The 26,463-nt window shown below is 37.8% G+C and overlaps 1 protein-coding gene across 1 annotated transcript in view; it reads left to right on the top strand.

The window, feature by feature from the left end:
* Positions 1-26,463, top strand: part of LOC119424021 (calcium-activated potassium channel subunit alpha-1) — a 123,948-nt gene that overhangs the window by 73,678 nt on the left and 23,807 nt on the right. Inside the window, exons 9-20 of the mRNA XM_037691478.1 lie at positions 1,489-1,580; positions 8,601-8,711; positions 8,826-8,931; positions 9,022-9,104; positions 11,045-11,114; positions 11,240-11,395; positions 11,524-11,633; positions 11,962-12,030; positions 12,330-12,416; positions 14,884-14,960; positions 19,517-19,549; positions 22,996-23,089. Coding sequence (XP_037547406.1) covers positions 1,489-1,580; positions 8,601-8,711; positions 8,826-8,931; positions 9,022-9,104; positions 11,045-11,114; positions 11,240-11,395; positions 11,524-11,633; positions 11,962-12,030; positions 12,330-12,416; positions 14,884-14,960; positions 19,517-19,549; positions 22,996-23,089 — 1,088 coding nt within the window. The remainder of the gene's footprint in view (positions 1-1,488; positions 1,581-8,600; positions 8,712-8,825; positions 8,932-9,021; positions 9,105-11,044; positions 11,115-11,239; positions 11,396-11,523; positions 11,634-11,961; positions 12,031-12,329; positions 12,417-14,883; positions 14,961-19,516; positions 19,550-22,995; positions 23,090-26,463) is intronic.

The raw sequence follows: 26,463 nt of genomic DNA, 5'->3' as shown, positions 1-26,463 counted from the left end.
AGATATATCGATAGAGAGAGATATAGAGATATATCGATAGAGAGATAAAGAGATATATCGATAGAGAGATATAGAGATATATCGATAGAGATAGATATCGATAGAGAGATATATCGATAGAGATAGATATCGATAGAGAGAGATATCGATAGAGATAGATATCGATAGAGAGAGATATCGATAGAGATAGATATCGATAGAGAGAGAGATATCGATAGAGAGAGATATAGAGAGATATCGATAGAGAGAGATATAGAGATATATCGATAGAGATATATTGATATAGAGATATATTGATATAGAGATATATCGATAGAGAGAGATATAGATAGATATCGATAGAGAGATATATCGATAGAGATATATATCAATAGAGAGAATTATCGATAGAGAGGTATATCGATAGAGAGAGAGAGACAGAAAGACAGACTGTATATTCAACCTTTATATATACAGGTTAATCCCATTGAGCCTCGGGGACACATTTACAAGAGATCTGATTTCTTTAACTTAATTTTCTTTTCTTTTTTTTACAAATTAAAACAAAATGGCAACCAGAAGAACAATCAAAAGGAAAAAGTAGCAATAAAAAAAAAAGCTAGATTATAAGACTGTGTAGAAAACTACAAACGGGAACATATCTGCATTGGTTTTTGCCAGGAACTTAACAGATGTTTAAAGCCACTTAAAGAGGTCGAGCTTCAGATCTTTCAATATATAAAACAAGTGCCTTAGTCCCAGTGATTTGAAAGATAAAAAAAATACTGTTAGTATTCTGACAAAATATTTGCATGGTTAAAATGAAAATTAAAACACTAAAAAAATATTTTAAAGGGTATAATAAAATGTAAAGATCCCTCTCTATTTTAGTTATTAAATGTTAAATATGTTAACTTAAAACTTTTGTAAAACCATAAATCGAATTAAACTTATGATATAAAACAGATTCTGTGGATCACTGCTCATAGCATTAGCATAAACTTTTTTTTAGTTGAACATGCAGTGAAGAGTCCTAATGTTTGCCATCTGTTTTATCTGAGCTGTTTAAATCTGCCCGACACGTGTGTTTGTTGGACAAAACATGGCTTATAAGGCTTTATTATACATATATTTTTTAATATATTTATTATTTTTCTACCACAGATTGGCTCCTGCTCATCAACTGTCATTTTTCACCCTTTCTCTTCCAATATCTGTAAATATTGGCCTTTAATTTCCTTTTTCATTCTCGTATTGTTCACTTTATTCAAATGTAACTGTGGCATAACTACAGCTTACATTCACACAATTACCTTTGGGTAATTTCTTATTTAAAAACAACACGTTTTAAATTGTTCTTTCTTTTTAACAAATATTACTAATATACCAAATGGTAGCATTTCTCTTTCGACCTCAAATTTCTCTCCCAAACAAAAACCACAGGAGCTGCCCTTCTCTGCTTGTCCTTTTTTTTTTAGTTTCCTCTTCTGTCTTCTATCTTCTCCTTAGGCCATGTTTGCAAGCTACGTCCCTGAAATCATAGAGTTAATAGGAAACCGCAAGAAATACGGTGGTTCCTATAGTGCGGTTAATGGGAGAAAGTAAGTACTCAAGGAGGCTCTACTGCCTCCGCCGCAGTAGAGCTTTCTCTGCATGCCCTTTTCTTTTTCTTTTTCATGCATGTAGGCCATGTTTGCTCGCTACGTGCCAGAAATTGCTGCTCTCATCCTTAATCGGAAGAAATATGGAGGGAGTTATAACTCGACCAGAGGCAGAAAGTAAGTCAAACTAATAAGGGAGAAAAGAAACTTGTAATGGTGTGGTTTTGTGTGACTTGAGTGGACCTCTCGTAACTTTGGTGATGCTCAGATTTCTGTTCAAGCATCATGAATTTGAGATGTAAGGATCTCAATGAGCTCAAAAGTCACACTGTGACTGAAGAACTTGGCCATGATGATTGTGTTGATTGTTTTGCTACCGCTTTGTGTATATGTACAAGCTGCTTATCATAAAATGTCTGCTTTTACACTGTAAAAAATGATCTAAACAAGGGAATTATTATTATTTTTTTTTGGATTGAGTCCTAAAAGTTTTATTTGCTTACTATATTTATAAACACATAAAATTGCTAGAAAACAAATTTGATTACGGTATGTTAAAATGTGAAATTAGTTTTACCCTCATGCAGATTGTTCACTTATTTAAGAAAATAAAGCTTTGGGAGCTCAAGTATAGATAAAATGTAACTAATCACACATTTTATTTGCTTTGTTTTCATGCTTAAATGTGTCACGTGTAGGATTTTCTCACTTACAAACTGTGATTATTGACTAAATATAGTTAACCAGTGCTTAATTTGTAAGCCAAACGATGCTGAAACGCAAATAGTGAGGTTTGGGGGAATTTGGAATAAAGTAGATGCCATTTCCTGCATTCTGGTTGGTAAACATCTACGTTTACCTACATAAGTAAACACTCGATTCAATAACTATTCCAGAGTGTAACTAGAAGTAGCCTGACCAACAGCTCTCCTTGTGTTAATAGAGAACGCTCTGCTTCTTTCAAGCATCCTAAACCCCCCACTGCCCCCAGCGTCAAGTACTATCTCCATTGCCACTGCTTTTATGTGCTTCAATTCTCGGATCTTTAGTTGTACAACTAGAAGACTTAAAAAAAAATGAAAGTAAACTGGAGTGTCTTTGACGTTTTGATAGCTGTTATTTTGACAAATTGGCACTATTGTTTTGATACGTGATATACGTATTTTTAATCAAAATTTTATTAATGACCCACTGAAACTGTAAAACTGATGTGCAGTTTAGCTGTGCTGTTTAATTATATTTTTGTGTTTTTAATCAAATTACCCATAACTGTGCTTTAAGGGCGTAGATTCTTTGAAGGGGGAGTTCTTATGTGATATTGGGAAGCTTGTAAGTGGTTACGTTTAAAATTAGTGTTTATGTAATTACCGGTACTTTCAGATTACATGTCCAATATAGGTTTTATTCGTTCAAGGCAGACACATTTGTTAATAACTTTATTATTACCCTGAGAGTTAACGGATCCAAGCAAACAGTTGCCGGAATGCATCCTGTCAAAATAAGAGCGTCCTCAGCTCCTGTTCCAGCAGGATCCAGCTCAAATTAAGCACTGGAACAAGCTTTTCTTTAGGCTGAAAAGCAACTGTAATGACAGAAAACACCATCTGTATTTTCCACCATCTTCAAACACAATAAATGTTTAGCTAACGTTCAGCAGCGTACAGTCAAAGATAGCAAGTTTTTTTTGTTTTTTTTTAATTCCCCAAGATTTCCATTTTAATTTGCCAGAACTCAATAAAACGGTGACTGAAATTTGGTTTTAATATTTCCAACATCTTTTAACATGAGATGCTGCTGGATTCAGCTGAATTTAGATCAGTTTAAGCTCTGTGTCCATTAGGTGTGCAAATAAATTCATTACATTGCTTAGTGCTTTGCCTCAAGGGTCTCATAGTCAAACACAACAATCTAATTATTGTGCAATGCTACTAACTCATAACGGTGGGAGGGAATTTGCAACAAGCATAAAAATATTTACCATTAGTGATAAAATGCTTTTTAGGAAAATCAAGAAAAGCTTTTAATGAGAGTGGCTGGCTAAAATAGCAGAAATGCTGTTTTGTAAATGTAATAAATGTGTTTGAATTAAACATTTTAGCACCCTTGATGCAAATGACTAAATGTTTTTATTAAACCAGCACACTCACGGACCTTTGCTCCGTATTCATTAGTTAATTATGTCTATGTTGAGAAAATCCAACGTTTTGTGGTGTTTTAAGATGTTTGTCATTGTGCATTTGTTGCGGTTGCTTCTGCAGTTCAATTATTCTTGTTGTTTTGTTATTCACCCACTTCTCCCTCACATTCAGCCATATTTGTTTTTAATGTCACACAGAAAAGGCAACTATTGAATGAAGTTCTGCTTATCAGAATCTAAAATCCGGTTTTGACCACAATTTTTTATTGAATAGGACTCACTTGGCTTCAAACATTCAAATGATCCATAAATCTAAACCTCACTGAAGAATACTGATTAATTTAGACAAGTTTACGCTAGAAAAAAACAATTTTTTTTAAGAATTCAGTTTAAAGGCAAAGCCATGAAGTTGCATGCATGTGATTAAGTTCCTCTGCTTTCACAGATTAAAAAACAAACTCCTACATTTGGTCCTGTGTGCCGTCGCTTGCTTCACGCTTGTTTTCAAATCTTCTTTTTCTCAGCTTGAAAATCCTGCACTGTGTTGCTCTGCTTGTTTTCACGCCACGCTTTGCTTTTTGAGCAGTCTTGGCCCTAATCTTCAGTCTGACCTACACCCTAAGAACAAAACTAAAGCTTAAATTATTGAGCACTGTAGAAAATGAAACCTTTTTTGCTTTCTTGCTGAAAGTTGGGTGAGAGAATTGATTGTGATAAACAAGATTCTGCAAAAAACACAGGAAGTCAGAATATATCAGGACTTTTGTTCTGGCTCTGCTAATATATTTAAATAGATGAGCTTTTGTACTTAGTAAAATAAAAGTAATCTCAACCCACATGATAACATTTGTTCAACTTAAATAAATCCGAAGGACTATATATAAATTAATATACAGTAGTCCCTCATTTATTATGGGTTTTGGGGACCAAAAGTCCGGTTAACCTTCAGATGGACAACCGGATCATCGGCCGCATGCATGCATCCGCTGACCAGCCGGTTGAAAGAGGTAAAAAAAAAAAAAGTCCCATTAAGCTCCCAATGGATCACCGGATCATCAGTTGCATGCGTCCCACTCAGGGCTCATCATTGGCTGGTTGAAACAGATTTTAAAAAGTCCCATTAAGCTCCCAATGGATTACCGGATCATCGTCCGCATGCGTCTCGCTCAGGACTCATCATTGGTCGGTTGAAACAGATTATAAAGATCCCGTTAAGCTCCCGATGGAGCACTGGATCATCAGCCGCACATGTCCCACTCAGGGTTGAAAGAGATGACAAAAGTCCTAATGGGCTCCGGACGGAGTGCCGGACCTTCATTTACTCATGTTTGCTTGGAGGTCCATGATGGCTGGCTATCAGCTCTCAAGATTCACCGATGGATCTGGAAGTCTGAATCTGCTCCGGGGGTGCGGATTAGATCAAAACTTTACAGTACCTCTGGTTTTTATCAGCAAAAGGAAATGGGGCTTCTGGTCGGGGCCCTGTTGCCCTCTGGGAAATGTGATCATTATAAGCGTGAATACAGAGGAGGCTTACCGAGAGAAAACTACAAAATGATGGCACCTGTCCGAAATATTGTATTTTTTTGTTAACGTTTTACTGTACACAAAAAAGGTTAAATGATTTCATCTGGACCAGTATATTTAAGGGAGAAACGTTTCGTTTTCCATCCAGAAGACTTCATCAGTCTATGGCCTGCCAACCAGATCTGTCCCATAAGTAGCCTTCATTGCTGTGTTTCAAGCCAACCTCCTGTTGGAATCTCAGAAGCCGGCTTTTAACACATGCAAAAGGACCCATCTGTCCAAAACACTCAATCATCTTGATTAACAATCAAATGTTTTAGGCCAGAAGGCCGATACTACTCACAGAAACAGCCCGAGGACACAAGAAACTGGTCCAGATGAAATGATTGAACCTTTTTTGTGTTAGCTACCCGGACGATTGAGCCTACAAACCTTTTTTTTTTTTTTTTTTTACTGTACAGTACTGTCCCAATCACATGAGTAATAGTTGTTTTTTTGTCCCAAAAAAACACAATAGATCGAGTCCGCAAAAGTCGAACCGCGAAGTAGTGAGGGACTACTATATATCAACAATAAAATAATTCTTATTGCTACATGATTTTTAACCTCAATAAAAATGTTTATGCCCTTTATGTTCGACAGCTTAAACCATTTTAATTTCTCCATTCTTTTGTCTTAGAAACTTCTGTCTACATTTACTGTAATTGTATTGTTCATAAATTAGCAGTTGGTTTACAGAGTTTGGCTTCTCTGCAATAAATGTGAAGGAAAAACTACTCACGGGGTTTCGTGTGAGACTGTGCTCGTGCACATTTAACTCGTCACTGCTAAACCTAATGACAATTTATTTTGACTTCTCCACGCGTCCTTAAAGTCCCCACTGTCCACTTGTGATGACATCACCATAGATACATAATATGTATGTGTTGGAAGACACTCTTTATAATTTTGCAAGTGTCAGTAATGTATATTTTTCATTTTGGTTCAGATCCAAACAGACTGATTCTTCTTCTGAGCTCCATGAATCATAAAATAGCTTTGATCTTTTTGTCTGACACCCTGCAAGAAAGCAAAAAAAGTGTTTTACCCCAAAATGCCACACTATTCTTTTAATATAAACTGTACACCTTAAAAGCTCTGCAGATGTTACTAAAGACAGTGAAATTCTGCTGAGTGCCTCAAATGCCTCAAAATGTGTCTCATGCATTTATTAGTTCCAGTATTTATAAATGTTTTTGTTCTAGTTTAAACAATACTGTATTTAGAAGCACTGCTTTAATTGATTGCAATGTAAAAATATTCAGAAAACAAGATGCTAAATTAGGAATTGTCTGCTGCATAATGATGTAATTCCTTTTGTGTTGAGGTAAATTTTATTCTAGTTGTAATGTTTATTAATTTTAGAGGTCAAGTTGTTGGTCATTATTGATCTAATTATTGCAGAATATGAAAGTCATTGAGAGCTTACTGTTTATAATGTTTTGTTAATAATTTAACTAGAATATATTAACAAAAACATTTTGTATTGTCACATGAATAACATTAATTTATCAATTATAGAAAAATATTGAATGTTAACTTTTATTGTGTCCAAGCAGAGAGGCTATTTTGACTTTCTGTTTCTCCTCTGTCTCTTATTTTACTAATCACTGCTTTTTTTAATTTGTATTTTTACTTTCAATGATAAAAGACTGGACTGACTTGCTCAAGTAACTAGAAAAATTGCATTTCCTGTGAAAATGCAGTGGGAATGCTCATTTCAGAAGAACTTGCTGGAAAAACAGCTGAAATTAGCTAAAAACCTGCTGAAATGTTGCTGAAATGGAAGAACAAGCCTAACTTAGCAAAAGAAAGCAGAAAGAACTCGTATTTGCTGAATTAGGTTTAAAGAAATAGAAATGAGCGCAAAAATTAGCAAATTAGCTAAAAATCGCTCAAATTAGCGAGAAATAGCTGAAAAGTAGCTGAAAAGGCAGAAAGAAGCTTAAACTACCAAAAGGAAGTGGAAAGAGCTGAAATAAGCTAAAAAAAAAAGTGGAATTAGCTGAAAAAGGTTGAATTAGGCCGAAAGTACCACGAAAAACTTGGAACTGTTCTGAAAACAGCTGAAATTAGCTAAAAAAAAAAAGTTAAAGGTAGCTGAAAACGTAGAACAAGCTTAAATTAGCAGAATAAAGCAGAAAGAACATGTTTACCCAATTAGACTGAAAGAAGCAGGAATGAGAACAAAAAGGTGGAAATTATTTGGAAAAAAGCTTAAATTAGCAACAATAGCAGAAAGAAGCTTAAATTACCAGAAGGAAGTGGAGAGAGCACATTTTGCTGAATTAGGCTGAAAAAAGTTTAAATTAGTGCAAAAAAAATGTGGAATTAGCTGAAAAAGATCAAATTATCATAAAAACAGCTAAATAGTAACTAAAATAGCAGAAAAAGCTGAAACTTGCAGAAATAAGCTTAGGGGATCATATCAAGCTGAAATTAGCAGGAAGACATTAGAAGAAGCACAAAACAGCTGAAATTAGCTGAAAGTAGCTGGAAAAAGTTTAAATCTGCACAAAGAAGCTGAAAAAATCTGAACCGGAACAAAATGTGAAAGGAGCAGTAAAAGGTTGTGAACAGATCTAAAGGTCTGAAGGATCTAAAATGAGCTCAATTCATTTCCTATGAGAAAAAAAATTGTCAGAAAAGGCTAAAAATACAATACAACTTTATTCATAAAGCACATTAAAAACAACACTATTCTAAAAGCTAAAGTTGCACAAATACCAAAACTCATAGCGCTCTTCTCCTGAACGAGCTGAATGTTTCGATGTATGATTTGTTGAAATAGCACAAAAAGTGTGGAAAGAGAAAGATGCTGAAAAATGTGAGGAAGAAAAATGGATCACAATAGTGTGAATGCTTCATAAATATTCACACTATTACAATTTCTGGCATTTAAGTCTCAAAGTGTCCTTTATGTTTTTATGAAACATTTACTATAGTGAACACCTAAAAAGGCTGCTTGCATAGATAATTAAAAATGTATCATTAAGACAGTTACAACCAAACTGTAGTTTTATGTAAAGAGGCTGCAGTCAAACGGGACTGTGTGTTGATGTTAATAATCTCCATCCCAGTAAAGTGATATTCTATAATCTGATGCTGAAATCCATAATGCTCTGTGACCTTCTTATCGTATTCAGAACGTCAAGCATCGCCCGTTTTAACTGTAGCTGTTATATTTACACAGGATTCAGCTCATCCCTGTGAATGTCTATGACGTCCCTCTCAGCTCAACTTTTAGATTTTAGCAAACATTGTTTATCTCTGTGCGTTTTAGGTTTTTTTTATTGTTCTGCGCCTCCTTTTTTCAGGCACATTGTGGTCTGCGGTCATATAACACTGGAGAGTGTGTCAAACTTCCTAAAAGACTTCCTACACAAGGACAGGGACGATGTCAATGTAGAAATTGTTTTTCTCCATAAGTAAGTGCCACATTTGGTTGTTTACCTGCGTATTTGAGAATCAAAGCACGTCTGAGGAGAAAAGTCGGTGGATTTTAATGTTTTGACATTTCTCCTTATTTTTCTCCTCCTTAGTATTTCCCCTAATCTTGAGCTGGAAGCCTTGTTCAAGCGTCATTTCACCCAAGTAGAGTTTTACCAAGGATCTGTCCTAAACCCACATGACCTGGCCAGAGTCAAGGTAACATATAATCCTCAATCTCTGCCACTGACAGAAACTCTAATTTGTATTTTAATACTGCGTTATGATTGGATAACTTTTATTTTTTAGATTGAATCAGCTGATGCGTGCCTGATCTTAGCCAACAAATACTGTGCTGACCCCGATGCTGAGGATGCTTCCAACATTATGAGGTCTGCAGATTAGACCAGATTACAGATTTTATTTTATTTGACTGCTGTTTTCGTGCAAAATTACAGTTAGCTGCAGAAATCCAGGTACGGTTCAGTTTATAAGGTGGAAACTGCATTTATAATAAGTTTAAACATTTCTCCTATGTTGTGTATGAAGGTGTTAACTGTTTTTTAATATTTATCTTTTACATTTTTACATGACTCCTTTTTTTTTTTGTTTAATTACATGGAAGCTTTAAATGTTTACATTAAAAAAAAAATAAAAAAAAAGATTTCTCTAGATGATCAAAATGGGTAAACTTAAAAATTAAACAAAACGGCCAAATATTTTAAAGGAACAGACCAGAGCTTGACTATTTTATTTGTTTGATTTGTGTTTTCTGTGAAAATTGAGTATGAATGCTTATAGCAAAAGAACTTGCTGAAAAACAGCTGAAATTAGCTTAAAAAATGCAGAAATGGAACAGCCTGAATTAGAAGAAAGCAGAAAGAACACATATTTGCTGAATTAGGTTTAAATAAGCTGAAATTAGCACAAAAATTAGGAAATTGCAAAAAAATAACTATCAGAAGGAAGCAAAAATGGCTGAAATGAGCTAAAAACATTAAAATTATCATAAAACGGCTAAATAGCAGATAAAGCTGAAACTAGCTGAAAAAAGAAATGAGCAGAAATAAGTTAATTAGGCTGAAAGTAGCAGAAGTTACTACAAAAACTTGAATTTATCTGACAACAGCTAAAGATTAGCTAAGAAACATGCTGAAATGTGGTTGAAAAAGTAGAAAAAGCTTAAATTAGCAGAAGAAGGCATAAACATGTTTGCCGAATTAGGCTGAATGAAGCAGAAATGAGCACCAGAATATAGAAATTATTTGAAAAAAGGCTGAAATTAGCACCCCCCCGAAAAGTAGCTAAAAAAAATCAGAAAGAAGCTTAAATTACCAGAAGGAAGTGGAGCACATTTTTGCTGAAGTAGGCTGAAAAAAGTTGAAATGAGTGCAAAAAATGAGGAATTAGCTGAAAACACTAAAATTAACATAAAACAGCTAAATAGTAGCTGAAATAGCATAAAAAGCTGAAACTTGCAGAAAGAAGTTTGAAGAGGCACAAAAATATTGGTTTGCAGAATTCAAAAGGAGCACAACACAGCTGAAAGTAGCTGAAAAAAAGTTTAAATTTGAACAAGGAAGCTGAAAGAAGCTGATCCAGAACAAAATGTGAAAGGAACAGTAATATGTTGTAAACAGATCTAAAGATTTGAAGGATGTAAATTTAGCTCGATTCATTTTCTCTGAGGAAAAAAGTGGCAGAAAAGGCTAAATATTTCAAAAAAGCTAAAGTTGCACCAAAACCAAAAGTCATAGTGCCCTTCTCCTGAACAAGCTGAACATTTTGATGTCTAAATTGCTGAAATCGCTTAAAACAGCGGGACGAGAGTCGTGCCAAAAAATGGACGGAATAGGATTAGCAGTCAGAATAATTTTGAAACTGGACCAACTTTTTAACACAGCCTTCAGATAAAGTCAGTTGTCTTTATTTTTAGAAGACAAACCAGTTTTAAACCATTCTTTGAGCACACTGTTCAGCTTTATGAGAGAAGAACATTATGTTTTATCGCATTTAGACTAAGTTGATATGAAATAATTTTGCCTACATTCACCATGCAGTAAAAAATCATTTGCTTTTATGTCTACAAATTCACTTAAAAAGAATGGCAGCATGCATGCGCCCTGCAGCGCATTTAGCAGAAACACTCAAACCGCACGCAGCAGTATCCGTTACACGTTCTGCAGCAAGAACGGTGAACAAAGTGCTTCAGATTTGATTCTCACTGCAAATAATCAGATGTGCTGACACAAAATGAGCAAGAACTGAAAGAGGCCGTACAAACACAGCTGAGATGTTCTGGCGTTCTTCTTTTTTGTTTTTGTTTTGTCAGGGTGATATCTATCAAGAACTACCATCCAAAGATCAGAATAATCACCCAGATGTTGCAGTACCACAATAAGGTCGGGATGCCTTTCACAGGAATCGTCGCAGTCTGTTACTGTGTAAACCTTAAATAAATCTACTAATGTTTACGAGGTATTTATATATATACTTTAATGTTTTTCATTTTTTTTCCCTACTGTAGGCCCACCTTTTGAACATCCCCAGCTGGAACTGGAAGGAGGGAGATGATGCTATTTGCCTTGCAGAGCTGAAGCTTGGGTTCATCGCCCAGAGCTGCCTGGCTCAGGGCCTCTCCACCATGCTGGCCAACCTGTTCTCCATGAGGTCCTTTATCAAGGTAGTGAGACGGGACTTCAAAGTGAATTTGTCACAACAAAAGAGACGTTGATTCTACAAATGCAGTGTTGGGTGGGCTGGTGAACCTGTCTCTGTATTTTGTGTAGAATAAGTTTTTCTCTCGTGCAGATTGAAGAGGACACGTGGCAGAAGTATTACCTTGAAGGAGTAGCCAATGAGATGTACACCGAGTACCTTTCAAGTGCCTTTGTGGGTTTATCCTTCCCGGTAATTTGCGAGTAAGCATCGTAAAATGTTTCCTTTTTATTGACTTTTTTTTTTTTTTTTTTTTAACTTTCTGGATGGGATATATTGTTTCAGATTATTTTGAATTTCATTTTAGAAGAAATTCAGTTCAGTTTTACTTTTTGAACCAACCATCCTTGCCGGTTGTGACAAAACAGCCACTTCCATAAGGGTCATTGTGACTGAAAGGAAACCACTTTAGCTCCGTTATCAGTTATAAAAAGATTCAGTCCTCAGACATGAGAAGAGACCCACAAGGCGATTATGGGTAAATCAATATTTAGTCCGTGTGTATTCTGATGTAATTGTTGTGTTTTGCAGACTCTGCTACGTGAAGCTCAAATTGCTCCTGATAGCCATAGAGTACAAGTCGGACCAACGGGAGAGCAGGTACGTGTTTGTGATCACAGTAGATTGTGTGCTCGCTGTCGGTGATGATCCTTCAAATCAGCTTGTTTGATCTTCAACAAACGACTGACATCTGAATTGGTTCACACAGAATAAGCTTCGTTTTCATACTCGTTTTTACCCTTCGCAGTGTCACCCCTCTGTTTTTTTGCTGCTTCATTTAATAAACAAAATATATCCTGCCAAACGTTGTGGGAACGACTTTGACAGCAACATATCGCTGCCAGTAATCAGGGATATAACTTTCTGCTTGTTTATCTTTGGTCCATTGATGGATCCAGCACGCTGATCAACCCTGGCAACCATGTGAAAATGCAGGAGGGGACGTTGGGCTTCTTCATTGCAAGCGACGCCAAAGAAGTAAAGAGGTAACGAACGAGACCCGAGGACGTGTTCACGTGATCACGATTGAAATATAAAACAAACGTACCTTTTTCAGTTAAAGTTAAAAATTAAAACAACGGGTACGGATGTGCAAAACAATTCTCTATTAGCGCATGCATACTCACACATATGAATGTTTTTGTGTGTAAACAATTAGTGTCAACACTTTATGACCAAAAAAATAAAAATTTTGGTAAGATAAGTTTGGAATAATTTTATCAAAGAGTGTATTTGTAAGTACAGTAGTCCCTCATTTATCGCAGGTGTGACCATCCCCCCCCCCCCCCCCCCCATAAGTAGGAAAACAGTGAAGTAGAGATAGTAGTTCAAGTAGTAGTAAAGTTGTTTAACTTCCATAATTCCATTCAAAAAGTTAATCTTTAATAGATGATAGATTCAGGGCCCACAATTCAAACGATTTCAAGTATTTGTTTATTTTTACATAATTTGGGCTTCCAGCTCATTAAACCCATGAAAACAGGATTTCAAAAAAATTTAAATACTGTGGAGAAATCAGGCCAAATTTTGCAGGGCATGAATGTTTTAAACTGAGTGTGACACTAATCATCTACTAAACTCAAAGCTGCACAGGTTTCCCCAGGTGTCATTAAATTGCTTCAGTTTGGTTCAATTGTCTCAGTTTGGTTCAATATGGGGAAGACTGCAGACATAACTGGCCAGAAGACCATCATTGACACCCCCCATAGGATGGGTAAACCACAAAAGTTCATAGCTAAGGAGGCTGGCTGTTCACAGAGTGCTGTGTCCAAGCACATCAATGGAAAGGCAAGTGGAAGGGTAAAATGTGGCAGGAGAAGATGCACCAGCAAAAGAGATGACCATGGGCTTGAGCGGATTTTCAGACAGAGAAGATTTCATAATCTGTCAGAGATCCGGAAAGAGTAGAATGAGGCCGGAGTCACAGCTAAAAACCACCACATTCTTCAAAACCCACCACATTCAAACGCATCCGGGAGATGGGCTACAACTGTCGGGTTCCTCGGTCCTCTTTTCCGATGAAAGTAAAGTGTGCCATTCATTCGGAAATCAAGGTCCAAGGGTTTGGAGGAAGAAGGGTGAGGAACAGAGCCCACACTGCTTGAGGTCCTGTGTGAAATATCCAGATTTGCGGTGCAATGTCCGGTGCAGGTGTTTGTAAACTCTGCTTTCTTAAATCCAAGGTCACCGCAATAATCTACCAGAATGTTTTAGAGGACTTCATGATTCCTTCTGCTGAGGATCCCAATCTCCCTCTTTCTGTGTAAATAAACTATTTAAATTTAAATACTGTACTGTAATAGTTTAAATGAACAATCCAAGCTGCATGAGCACCTTTATTTTAAATAATCAAGCATGACCAGAACCGAGTCTTTAGTTCCCCTTGGCAAACGGCCAGGCCACCGGGAAATATCCTGATTCTCTGAATTTGCCCCTAACCTGCTGCAATTGTTTAAAATAATTCATTTTAAATTATTTGTAACATGAAGCACCAGAGAAGCGCAGTGCACAAACAAAAACCCAACAAAAAACAAAATAAAAGCACAATCACAGGTCCAAAATTATGTCAAATAAATTATTTAAAATGATTGCAGCAGGTTGGGGGTGAACTGTCAGAGCATCAGGATATTTCCCGGTGGCCTGGCTGTTCGCCGAGGGGAGACTAAAGACTCCGTTCTGGTTGGGTTTGATTGTTTAAAATAAAGCTGCTCATGCAGCATGGAATGTTTATTTAAACTATTACAGTACAGTATTTAAATTGTTTATTTAAACTATTACAGTACAGTATTTAAATTGTTTATTTACACAGAATGAGGGAGATTGGGAGTGATGAGCACGAGTGTGATTCTAGGGGAGAAGTGGGCGTGGCAGAGAGCGGAGATCATGACAGGCTGCAGGAGGGAGCTTCTCCCTGCACCTGTGGGCTGCACACAGGTGTAGCAGGTGCCAAATCATTTAAAATAATTTATTTTAAATAAACAATCATCCATCAATCAGCCAGTTGTGTCATGTCTAATCTTATTTTGAAAAACCACGAAAGAGCGAGTCCGTGAAAGTCAAACCGCAAAGTAGTGATGGACTGTTGTACAGCTGTATAAACACGTCAAAAAGAATTAACATAAACACTTCAGGACATAAAACTAATTATTTGGACTTCTCTGCCGTACGTTTTTTATTTTATTTTTTAACAAGAATAAAAAAATAAAAACTGTTAACATATGTTGCAACCTGACTCTTGTCACTCCCTTTTACTTAAGAAATTCATTCATTCATTCAATATATTTATTTTAAGTTTTCAACTGCTAAGTCATATTTTTATGTTTTTGCCTGCATGCAAAGACTGCTTTTTGTGCTAATTCTAAATACTATTTCTAAATTTTAATCAAAGTAATCTGAATCCAAATCCAGACTGAATGAAGTCTCTTCCATCATTGGAACGTTCTTCTTTTGCAGAGCGCTGTTTTACTGCAAGGCCTGTCACGATGACATAACCGACCCCAAAAGAATAAAGAAATGTGGATGCAAGAAATGTAAGTTCATTCACATTAAATGCACACGGAGCAGTAATGTGTTCAGATCTCTAAACTCTACCTGTCCAAACCACTTAGATGCTGCATTAATTGTTCATTTGATAAAATCTTGTAACGTATCTTTCTCCAAGTTCCCTCACTGATGAGTAAATTCATTTAAGAGATTTAACCTAATTATATTACAACCACCTTGTTTTTCTTTTTGAGGCTGTTTTCTCTAGTTTGTTGCTGTTTATTGTTACACAGCTTTTATAATGGTTATGTTAAGAGTCACTAAAAGATTTAATCCCACATGTAGTTGGATTAAGGATGTTGTTGAAAAAAAATAACTTTTTGTTTCAGATTGTCTTGTTATAACATGTAACCTTCATTTCTCATGTATTCTTTTCTTGCTGCTTTGGAACTTGACACGCTTTTATAAAAATAATCACTTTGTAGTGATATATTGTGAGTAAGGAGGACTTGTTTGGGTTGGCATGACAACCCTGCATCTGATCGAAGTGACCTGTTTGAATGCACCTTTAAATGTTGCATGTTCGGTGGTGGTTGCTGCCTGGGTTCCACATTTTTATGTCTTTTAAATATTTTTAACAATATTACAAGTTCTGGGAATACACTAGACAAATACTTTGAAAAGTAGATAATGTGTTTTTGTCAAAGTCGATTTACTTCATGCCTCTTGAAATGATTTGTAATCCCCAAATTGACCAGCAGGTGTCGCCACTGGTCCATAGCAAACATCTAAACAAGAACAGCTAGAAAGTCACCAGGATGAGAAATAAGGAGCATTTATCAAATTAACTGGCGATAAAAAGGATATACCATACCATTATGAAAATTGCTAAAATTACAAATCAACTGTTGCAGTTTCTCCACCATATTGATAGTATTTTGAACAAACATTACATACAGTATACATTGAATCTTGTAAAATTTAAAAGTTTTGCTATCTTGCCTGTGAAAGTATGAAACCTTTAAAATAGTATGTGTAGTATTTCATCATAGTGAGTACAAGCTTTTCTGGGTCATGTTTAGATGAGGGGAAGGGGTGAAGCCAGGCAATCAAAAGATTTAAGTTTTCTTCTGCTGGTGATTAAACTCAATACAATCCAACAAATTGACTTGGTGTGACTAAAGCAGGACGAGTTAGCGTTTTTTAACACGTGCTCGCCGTCACGTCAAAGTGTATCATGATCCTCCCAGCAGAAGCCGTCCTTTGTACCCTTTTGTCTACCTTTGTCCACTTCTCCACATTAACCCGCTCTCCCTCTCCTCTTGTCTGAACCCATGACTGTAGCCAAGAAGTCCGCCTACAAGAAAATGCGACTGGCATGTTGTTTTGACCGCGGACGCTCAAAGCAGGGCTGCTCTTGCATGCCGGTTAATGTGCGTTGTAGCTCAGACTCCCCTCGACGGAACATCAAACTCTCTGCTGTCTCTGTTAATGATTGCTCAGCCACGTTGCGTGCCTGTAAGTTGTCGACGTGACATGTGCTCCTTGCTGTTTGCGTTGTGCAGTGTGTTTTCAGCCTCCGCTCTGCTGTGTCGTCGCCGTCATGGACATACATACATGTTGCTTTGGCCTTCTGACTTTGCTCAGTCAGCTGGTGCTTTTCTTCCCTCCATCACCTCTTTCGGAGGTGATCTCTTACTGTTTGAAGCATGCTGGTTGACTGTTTTGCAGTTTTCTTCAAATAATCTTTATCTGAATTGAGATGAATATTGTGGCATTTCTTGCAGACCGGAAAGCAAATCCCTTTGCAGCGACATCACCAATATGTAATAAATTAGAGACAAAGCAGCTCAATCCTGCAGCAGAACTCCCAACAGATGCACTGTTTGAGCATTTCAATGCTTTTACTCAAATGTGCTTGTTTGATTTTGATAGAGTGCAAAAAAAATACTCAAAGAATGTCGCTACAGGGAGCAAATTCCTTGTTTTCTGCAAAAATAAACGCAGTATTTAATCTAAATATGTTCCTACATTACCCTGTAGAAAGACGTGGTCAGTATAGGGTTGGGAATGTTTTTACAAGTAGATGACACTGATAATTTAAGAAATGCTTTTGAGAACACCTTGGGGGCCTTTGGGATTTCAGTGCATATTGAGGTTAATGTAGTGGTTTTATTAAATTAAGATGAAACGCTCATACAAGCTCTGAGGGTAGAATCTGCAACACATCCAACAGGCTTCATTTGCCTGAGTTGTAGGAAACACTTCTACCTTTAGCTTCATAACCTTGAGTGAAATCATTTTCATTTTAGAAGGGACAAAAGACACATGGCTGCGTAGGAATGAGTTTGAACAGAGCTGCAAGAATTCATCATTTTAGTGCGATTTCTCTTTAAAGCCCGAGGCTTTTGTTCTGCTGCATGGCAGCAGCCGTGAAGGATGTGTCTGAAGCGTTGATGCATTTTGCTGGAAAACATTTTAGACTGTCACACGGTTTTAGTAGATTCTGGATTAACTACTGTTCTTTGCATAACTGAGGATCTAAGGGCGTTTCCACCCCTCCTCGTGTCTCCCAGGGTGGTGTGCTGCGAGATCCGCCCAGCTACCAAAGTTTGAGCGTAGCTCCGGCGTCGCTGTCGACGCGGTGCAGGAGTCGCACGGAGCAAGACCTTATACAGCCTGACATGAAAATTATGTTTGCATTTTCATTTTTGGAGTGCTACCGGTTGTCATGAAACTCGGTGTGACAGTTCCTAACCACCAGGCAGCCAAATGCCCCCACCCCTCTGCTTTACTCCGGTTGTGGGACAGATGCTAGCCTGTTAGTCCTGTAACTCCGCTCACGCCCTCCAATTGCAGGCGACAGATGCCAGGACCAGCAAGGTCTCCGTTTGAACATTGCTGTCACTGTCCAGCCCCCAGCTCAATGCATGACCTTTATTGTGAGCAAGGGGTTGAACTAAGTCACTAATGAGCAAGTGTGGCGTTCACGAACACAAGAAGTGAAGCACAGGAAGTTCTACGCAGGTTCTCCTGGACAAATCTGAGAAAAATACATACAGCTCCAGAAACTTGGTGGACAAAAGCACCTTGCAAATGTTGTTTTATGCAAAAAGCTTAAGGCAGATCTAGAAATCTAACCATTACGTTTTTAACTGTAAACAGCAGCTGTGTGCACTTAGGCCTGTCACGATAACAAATGTTGCTGGGCGATTGTCTCAGAAATGATTGCGATAAACGATAACATTGTTTGAAATTTGACAATAATTAGTAATTATTGTCAACTTTAAGAAGAATTGTTTAATTTGGTTTGCATGTAGTACCTTTTTTTGACCACCGTATGGCAGTATAAAACTGTTTGAAGCGAAGGATGGATAGTGAGGGAGCGAGCAGCGTGTCTCTTTAAGAAAAATAGGAGGGAGGCCCCTTGACGTGACATGGGCTGTCTCTTTAATTCTCAAAATGGCGGACTCTCGGTGTGGTTTGAGCTCTTTAGCGTAGCAGTTTTCACACAAAGCTTTTAATAAAAAAAAATAGTTCTCAGCTTCTTTTTGCAGAGAAAAACAACTTTTTACACGACGGCACGGGTTTCAACCGTGAAGTTTGGAGCTTCGACAAGACGGAGGTTTTTTCTTGAGGTCGGCCTGTTAGCTCAGCTCAGCTCGCTTCTCAGCTTAGTTGCTTTTACCAATCCAAAAACGCGATTTTGGACATTTTAAAGAGGAAAAAATAAAAGGAGGGGTCACTGAAGAGCACCGGAGTTGACCTTTTTGTCATCTAGTGTCTTCAGTAGAAAGAGAGAGACACAAAGAAACGATAAAGCCGATAAATGAAAATGAGGTCGATAATTTTCATTTATCATGCGATTAATTGATTTAATGTTTATTGTGACAGACCTTTATGCACTTTTGTAGAGTAGTATGGACAAGCCACTTTCTTGAAATATATAAAATACTGTATATCAGAGGAGAACTGGCAGCTGAACCAATAAACTGGCACCATTTTCACAATATATTTTTTATGAATTGATTTATTTATTTTTTATATTGGTAGAAGGATGTTAGAAACGCGGCTGCCAGGAAAAAGACGAGGAGTTATGTGGATGCAGTTAGAGAGGACATGGAGACCCCCCTGAAGAGGGAACAGCAGAAAGATTTATTTATTTTGTATTTGTTTTGACACTGAATGTTTTTGCTTTGTTATAGCAAACTGGAAATGTTCACTAAGGAATCAAAATTACAATGAGTTTTTCATACAGTAAATATTAAAGATATCCAAATTGTTACATTTATTGACATTCCGATTGTTTAGGAAAATTATTGGGTCCCCCTTTAACCTTCAAATGATCTCAGCTTAAACACCTAATCCTCTTAATTTGCTTGATGTAGCATATCAGATTCATCACATGACTGTTTGTATGAAAATTGGTTGACTTGTGTTTTATTTCTCCTTGCTTGGTCCACTTTGACCTCGGGGCTCATCTCTATGTTTATGAGTCCTAAACGAGCACCTCAGCCTCCCTTTTGCTGTTGTCATCTTTAATTTGCTTTCATTATTATCCGTTTATTCCCATAACCTCTTGTCTCTTTCTTTGTCTTCTCAGCTAAAAATAGCTATAACGGATATATCAAATCAAGTAAGTTCTTCTCTCTTTTGTCTTTTGCACTTCCACACGTGCGTTCTCAGCTGTCGCCACCTGATCCATCTCTAACCTGCTGCATCTCACCGTCGTCATCCATTACCGTGCACTGTTACATGCAGAGCAAAACGTTTGGTGTTGGGTGTCATTTACGGCTCGGCAGTAGATGGAGCTACTGCTTCACTGTAAATGCACATGCACTATATCATGAAACACACTTCAAGTAAATATTTGGGTGAAAAGAAAATATAATGGCATTTGATTTCTGCTAGTAAGCCTAACTGAATTTAAAAATAATAAACTATTTGATCTGATACTTTTAGGTTTTGTCTAGCCATCATCTGAGTGTCGTCAACTTTAACCGGGGTCTCTGCAGCAAATGTGCCACATCGTGTTGTCCTGAAGAAGTGTTGCTCATGTTTGACATGAGGCAGATATATACTGGAGGTCTGAAACAGGGAGGATAATCTGCGAGACAGCTGACCGTTAAAATAATCATCTCTCTTCTCCAATTTTAACCTGAAGACATCCCCCTCCCAACTAAATAAGCTTCTCTTTTTGTTTTTATTTTCCCTAGTGCTTGCCTCCTTTAAAACACCGACAGATACTGAATTGATCTTGTTTTAGGAATAAACTGCACACGGCAGCTCTTGGCTGGTCATTCATGGCGTCTACTTTTTTGTGACAAAACAATTGCTGGAACACCTGAAAGCATGCTTATTAATGTATCTTTATAATAAATATCAAAGTCGCTAAATGTCATCTGTGGCATTATGAAGTGGTTAAGTGGCGTTAAAATAAAGATATATATTTTTAAATTATTCAGCTATTAGCATTCTTGTGCCAGAAAGAGTTATCCATCGAAACCAGAGATTGTCTTTAAATTATTAAAATGTTTTATTAACTCGTGCACTGCAGGTCCCATTGAAGTCGGCTTAAATCACGTCACAACTTTGTTTTATTGGAAGAATTAAACTCACTTAAATCACAAAACTACTACTTTTTTTTTTTTTTTTTAGAAGTCTGAGTTTATTTTTATTTTATTTAGGTGAGTGTTTTGCCTTACATAGCTGCTGATTGACTCCTCTTCATCTACATGTAAACAACAGCCCTCTAATCCGGTCATTATTTTCTCATAAATCAGATAAACTGAGCCAGAACCCATCAGGCAACCAGGTCTGCACGCGGCCCCACCGAGTTGCTGATGTGTCCATCCCTTTGGTAAACAATCGCAAGGGAAACCTACTGCCTCCCACCAAGCCCTCTGCTCTGACACTGAGTCTCCGGGGCTCTGGAGACCTGGTCCAGGTCAGCCAGCGACTGAAGCAGGCGCGAAGCCTGCCAGTAAAATGCAGATACCATCCCAGTCACTCCAGTAACGCCAAACTTGGTCAGAGGCAGTGTAAAGGCCACCTCCTACCCTTGGTGTGCTTGATGGGCTTGACCTCAGCAACACAACAAACTCCCCCCCATAATAAAAATAAAACAACTGGACCTCTGTTGTTGCAGATGTTTTGGTTTCATCTTAGATTTTTCAATAATAATAATAAAAAAAAGGATGGAGGTTGTGGTGTTAAGGTTTTTTTTTTTTTTTTTTTTTTTTTTTTTTACTGCAAAACAAGGTCTGGTACATTTAAAAAAAAAAGTTCAATCATGACATCTGAACAGATTCTTCTAATGAGTTAATTTTTTTTTGTGTGATTGAACTTACAAACACTTTTCCAGAATGTCTGGTACATAACCAATGTTCGCAAGCAGATTAAACTCACAACCCTCACAACAGAGAGTTGTTTGTCTTTACATGCCTGAGGAGGTCTCAGACTTTAGTTTTCTAAAACTTATAATAGAGCATTAAGCCTGTTACCTAGCCATTTGTACTCTATTTAGCACCTTCATATATGTGACCAAAGCCTGTCTTTGTGAGCAAGACAAACAAAGACCCTAATGACTTTCCGTTGTGAGGGTGTTGAGTTTAATCTGCACGTAAATCCATCTTATATAATGGAACATTAATCTTGTTACCCAGCCATGTGTATTCTAATCAACACCTATATGCAGGTGACCAAAGCCAGACAAACAAAGACCCTAATGACTCTCCGTTGTGAGGGTCGTGAGTTTAATCTGCATGTGAATCTAGCTTATATAATGGAGCATCTTGGGCAGTTTAAAAGTGTGCAACTCCACACTCCCTAGTGTTTTTATTTAAGAAAGCACCCTGATAGTAAGCCAACATCTTCAACTACAGAAGTCAAGTTGTTGTTTTAATTTTTTTTTTTTTTGGGGGGGGGGGGGGTATTTACCATGTCCTACATCACTAAGAAGCTACACCAGCATAAATAACACAACCAAAGCATGTGCTTGCAAGGCTGAAGTGCTTACATGTGTAACATTCTTTACTGATGACCCAGTGCGCGCAGCTGTCAGCTGTGAAACATTAAATATTGAACAGGCCGAGCAAGATGTGAAGGGCTCGGGTGTTGAGCGTCCCTCTCCACTGGAGGCCTTGTGTATTTCAGCATTCTCCATTATGGTGTCAGTCCTAGTCATGCTATCAGGAAACCATGTGTTCATCTGCAAGAAAGCATCATCTTTGACACTTTAAAACTAATGAAAGCGTGCAGGTTGTCCCCATGTTCAAAGGGGGAAAAAACTAGTTCACAGCTTGAAGCATCACTAAAAAGACAATAAAGTGTTTTTAACAACCTGAACAACCCGTAACAAGCCATTCCCACTGAATGATGACTGTTAAAGTGCCATTACTGAAACCGCTTCTCCCTCTGCTTGTTCGTTTTTCTTTGTGACTGCCCGAGATTAGTTTTCTTCAACTATATCACCTTGATGAAATATATGAATACTTGACCCATAGGTAAAATGTATACTTCGCTCGGCACAGCTCAGTTTGGTGAAGTGATAAAGACGTTGTCCGAAGGGTATCTAAGCTGTACATAAATCACTCGGGCAAGAGGGCCACCCTCATTATACGAGCCAAGGGCACCACTCCCATGATGACCAACAATTCCAAAGGGGATTCAGTACTGGCACACAATATGCCTCATTTTGTAGTACTGAATGAAAACTTGCAGGTTTTTACATTAATTGAATAAAAGCCTGTTATCCAGTTTTTGGTATAAATGTGTACAGTACTAACAAGAATGAATAGCAGTGATGTTAATATTCTCTGGTGCTAGAGTCTCTGATATAATTGTTGATGTGAATTACAGTTCTGTATTACTGAGTGGTAAATCAAACCTTTAGTAATCAGCATGAAGGTTTATGATGACCACCTTTAAGTTCGTATCTCTGTACTTGTCTACACAGTATATTTCACCATATGACTGTGCACAATACATTTTTAAATACTCTGATCTCAAACCATACTGTTTCTTCAGTGATGTACTTTGGATTGCTCGTTTTCCGATAATCCTCCCTTCGTGTTGTTGCAGTTGAAGAGGACCAACAGTCTGCGCTCTCTCCCAAAAAGAAGCAACGCAATGGCGGCATGAGAAATTCCCCAAACTCCTCACCCAAGATAATGAGGTAGGAATCCAGTGTCTTATGGAGAACACCTTGAATATTTTCTGTGCCCACTCTTTCGTGAAAAATAACATGTCAGATGTGCAAATGCCACATGTGACTTACAGAGACTGGAGCTCTCGGAACAGGTCTGGCACTAATGGCAGCACCTTGCAGTGGGACGGGCTTTAAAGGATGGATAGCCCGAGGCTATTCTTCTATTGTCGGAACCCTCTGAGGTCTTTTCAGCACGTAGAGCCACAGATGATATGTATCATCACAATGAGAGGCAAATTCAAATGCTGTCTTGCTTTTATCTTGTCTCATGAAATTAAAGCAGCGCTTATTGATCTTGACTGGAGAGAACACTGTTATTCAACAAGAACCCATTACTGGAATGATAATAGTAGTAGTCATCGTCATTAAGTGCCAGGTTATAAGGAAGCCACGCAACAGAGAGGACCTGGAGCCTGATGTTTACAGCGGGGTGCAGATGTAATTTAATTAAAACAGACGGATGACTTTATTCTCTCATTCCTAATACGGCTGCTGTTTGTTTGACATTTGAAAGTCAAACCCACATGTCTGTATTGATTATTGCTGTATTGTACAGTGCAACTGTGTAACAGATAGTGGTTAAAAAAGTGGCTTAGTTGTGTTACAAATAAAAGTATTAATTTGCATCATTTAGCATTTTCTTTGATCTAAGGCCTCTGGTTTTTCAGGTGGGCGTTTGCCCTTGTTTGGTTGACTTCAAAGTGGTGTTCAAGTTGAATCGCTGCGGGTGATATCCAGACTCTTGGGTAACAAAACCCAAGCTTTTCCAGTACTGTAGCCATCAGCTAAATATCAACCCACCGAACCGATCCATCTACTTGCCACACTAATACGCTGCAATACAGGTGGATGTGCTATTCCTTTCAGCGCCTGCTGTCTGTAGAGGGATTCACTGCTGTAGCCTAAGGGATACTTCATTGCAACAAGCAAAGAGGAAAAAAAAACATCTGGGTGTATACTATATCAAATGTGTTTTTATAGGACCTGTGGCCTCAAGGCCTTTGTAAATAAGTAATGACCAACAGATTGGCTGTGGGTTTTGAAGAGCAAGCCTTTGTCAGTTTGTATGAAGGGTAGGCTTTTTAAAGACTTCTCCTGTGCTTGTATAAGCTTTAGCAAGCTAGTGCAGTAATAATGAAATGGAAATGCACATAATGTGCACGAGTGCTTTCCATTTTATCTTTGAGCCTTCATCACATACTGTACGTCTACAAGACACTTGGCCTTACGTTTTGCGATCATGATGTATACTCGAGTTTTGAATCGTGTAGTTTACGTAAATTTCTAAAAGTTCCCAAAAGTAAAACAGCGCGTCTTTAAACAAAAGTTTGTCGTTTCCGAGAAACCGTTTTCGACTCAGCAAACTGGCGCTTCCTGTCTGGAGCTTAGCAATGAACATTCTGAAATTAAAACCACGTCCACGGGCTCTTGATGGGTCATACGACACGTCTAACTGCGGCGTGTCAAAACGTGTTTGGTCACATCCAAATGCCTTGACATACACGTCATGTCTGCCGTGGCGCTGCTGAGGCAATTGTCGGTGTAGGACAGTGACAGGCCGTCATGGCTGACAGTGAGCGATAGCTATCCTGGCAGAGCTCTGCCTCACCAGTCATCTCCACAAGGACGAGCTGAAGCGACAGCAGCTCCACTGAGTGGGAGCTGAAGTATTTGACTTTTGATTAAATATTTAGCCGAGGTGTAAAACCTCTAAGTACTTTCGCTCGTATTGGACTTCATGTTTCAGACGTAGCACAAGCAGATGGTAAAGTAAAGCACAAAGCATCATTTTTGATTTTCATTGCAGAGGTTTTTTTGACGATTGGTTCACCACTTGGTTGTTTTTAACTTCTAAATTAGGATCTGTTTTATGGATTGTTTTAAGTTTTCAGGACAAGTTAAATGAGTAACTCCAGCTTGGACTGTTGTAGTTGGCCATTTTACATTTACAACATCACTGAGTGAATCAAATGAATTAAAATATCATAAAATAAAGACCTAGCTTTCATTCAAGTTATCCATATCGCCTTCCAGCTTTCATGCCAGAGTTTCACACTGAAATCATCTTATTAGAGAAGGGACGTGTTTTGGACAAACCTTGTAAACGACATTTTGTTTGACTTGATCTTGAGATGACATGTGATAGCGCTCAGAATGTTTAAGACAACATTCAGCAACTAATAGAGCAGGTTTTGGTTAATATCAGCAGAGTTACAGCTGTGTTACTACAGCCAATGCATAAATCTCTAATCAGGATTATCACTGTGGAAAAACAATTAAAAACTCACTGTAATGCAACGTTGATTGGTGATATGTGCTGCTGATTATCCATGCTGCTGATCTCATGCTGCTGTGTTCATTCACTCGTACTCATCTACCCACAGACTCATGTTCGTGCTGCTGTTGTTCGGTGTACAGTAGTCCCTCGCTACTTCGCGGTTCGTTTATCGTGTACTCGCTCTGTCGTGGTTTTTCAAAATAAGATTAGGCATGACACACATTTGGCTGATTGATGGATGAGTTTGGCCTGGAATTTTTATTTAAAATAAATTATTTTGAATTATTTAGCACCTGCTGCACATTTGTGCAGCCCACACTGCAAGATAAACTTCTCGCTGCAGCTGATCAGCTGTTCACTGTGCAGAGCGGAGAAGTGGGCGTGGCCAAGAGCACTTGCAGGTGGCTGAGAGCAGAGGAGGCAGAGAGCTGAAATCATGACATTCAGTGCTCTTTTAGAGCATTTAGAGTTTAGAAACATTGTTTGGAATATTGCAAGAGTGTGGGAAGGGTTTAAAACAATAAACTACTACTTGTACTACTATTCCTACTTTGTGGGTTTTCGCTTATCGCGGGTCTTCAGGTTAAGGATACCCCGCGATAAACGAGGGACTACTGTATTGTTTTGTACTATTAGTGTTTAGCGTATAACTTAGTTTATATCTCAGATCCTTATTTACAGTTTCTTTTTACACTTTATGTTTTTGGGACCCTGTGTACACAGTTTTGTTCCACCTCATGTACCACATGTGATGCAAATGACTATAAATTACCTTGAACCTTGATATTTTTTGTTTCCTGAGGTCAGTGGTGGCCATCTTGAATGTGGTTGACTCTAAAATGTCATCAGTTGTAGATGCATATCCAGTGAATACTTTGAGGGTTTCATTAAATTCTGTCAACTACACTGAGATAATTTACCAACACTACAGATAATGAAAATACACACACATGAACACACATGGCAAAAACATTTTTACTGTGAGCAATAACACAAAAAGAGACTCTGTGATTAGATGTGTCATGATACCGGTGCTAGTTTTTTTTTTTTTTTTTTTTTTTTT

This window comes from Nematolebias whitei, chromosome 17, assembly GCF_014905685.2.
Source record: "Nematolebias whitei isolate Nwh7 chromosome 17, NemWhi1, whole genome shotgun sequence".
NCBI lineage: Eukaryota > Metazoa > Chordata > Actinopteri > Cyprinodontiformes > Rivulidae > Nematolebias > Nematolebias whitei.
This window is presented reverse-complemented; position numbering and strand designations above follow the sequence as displayed.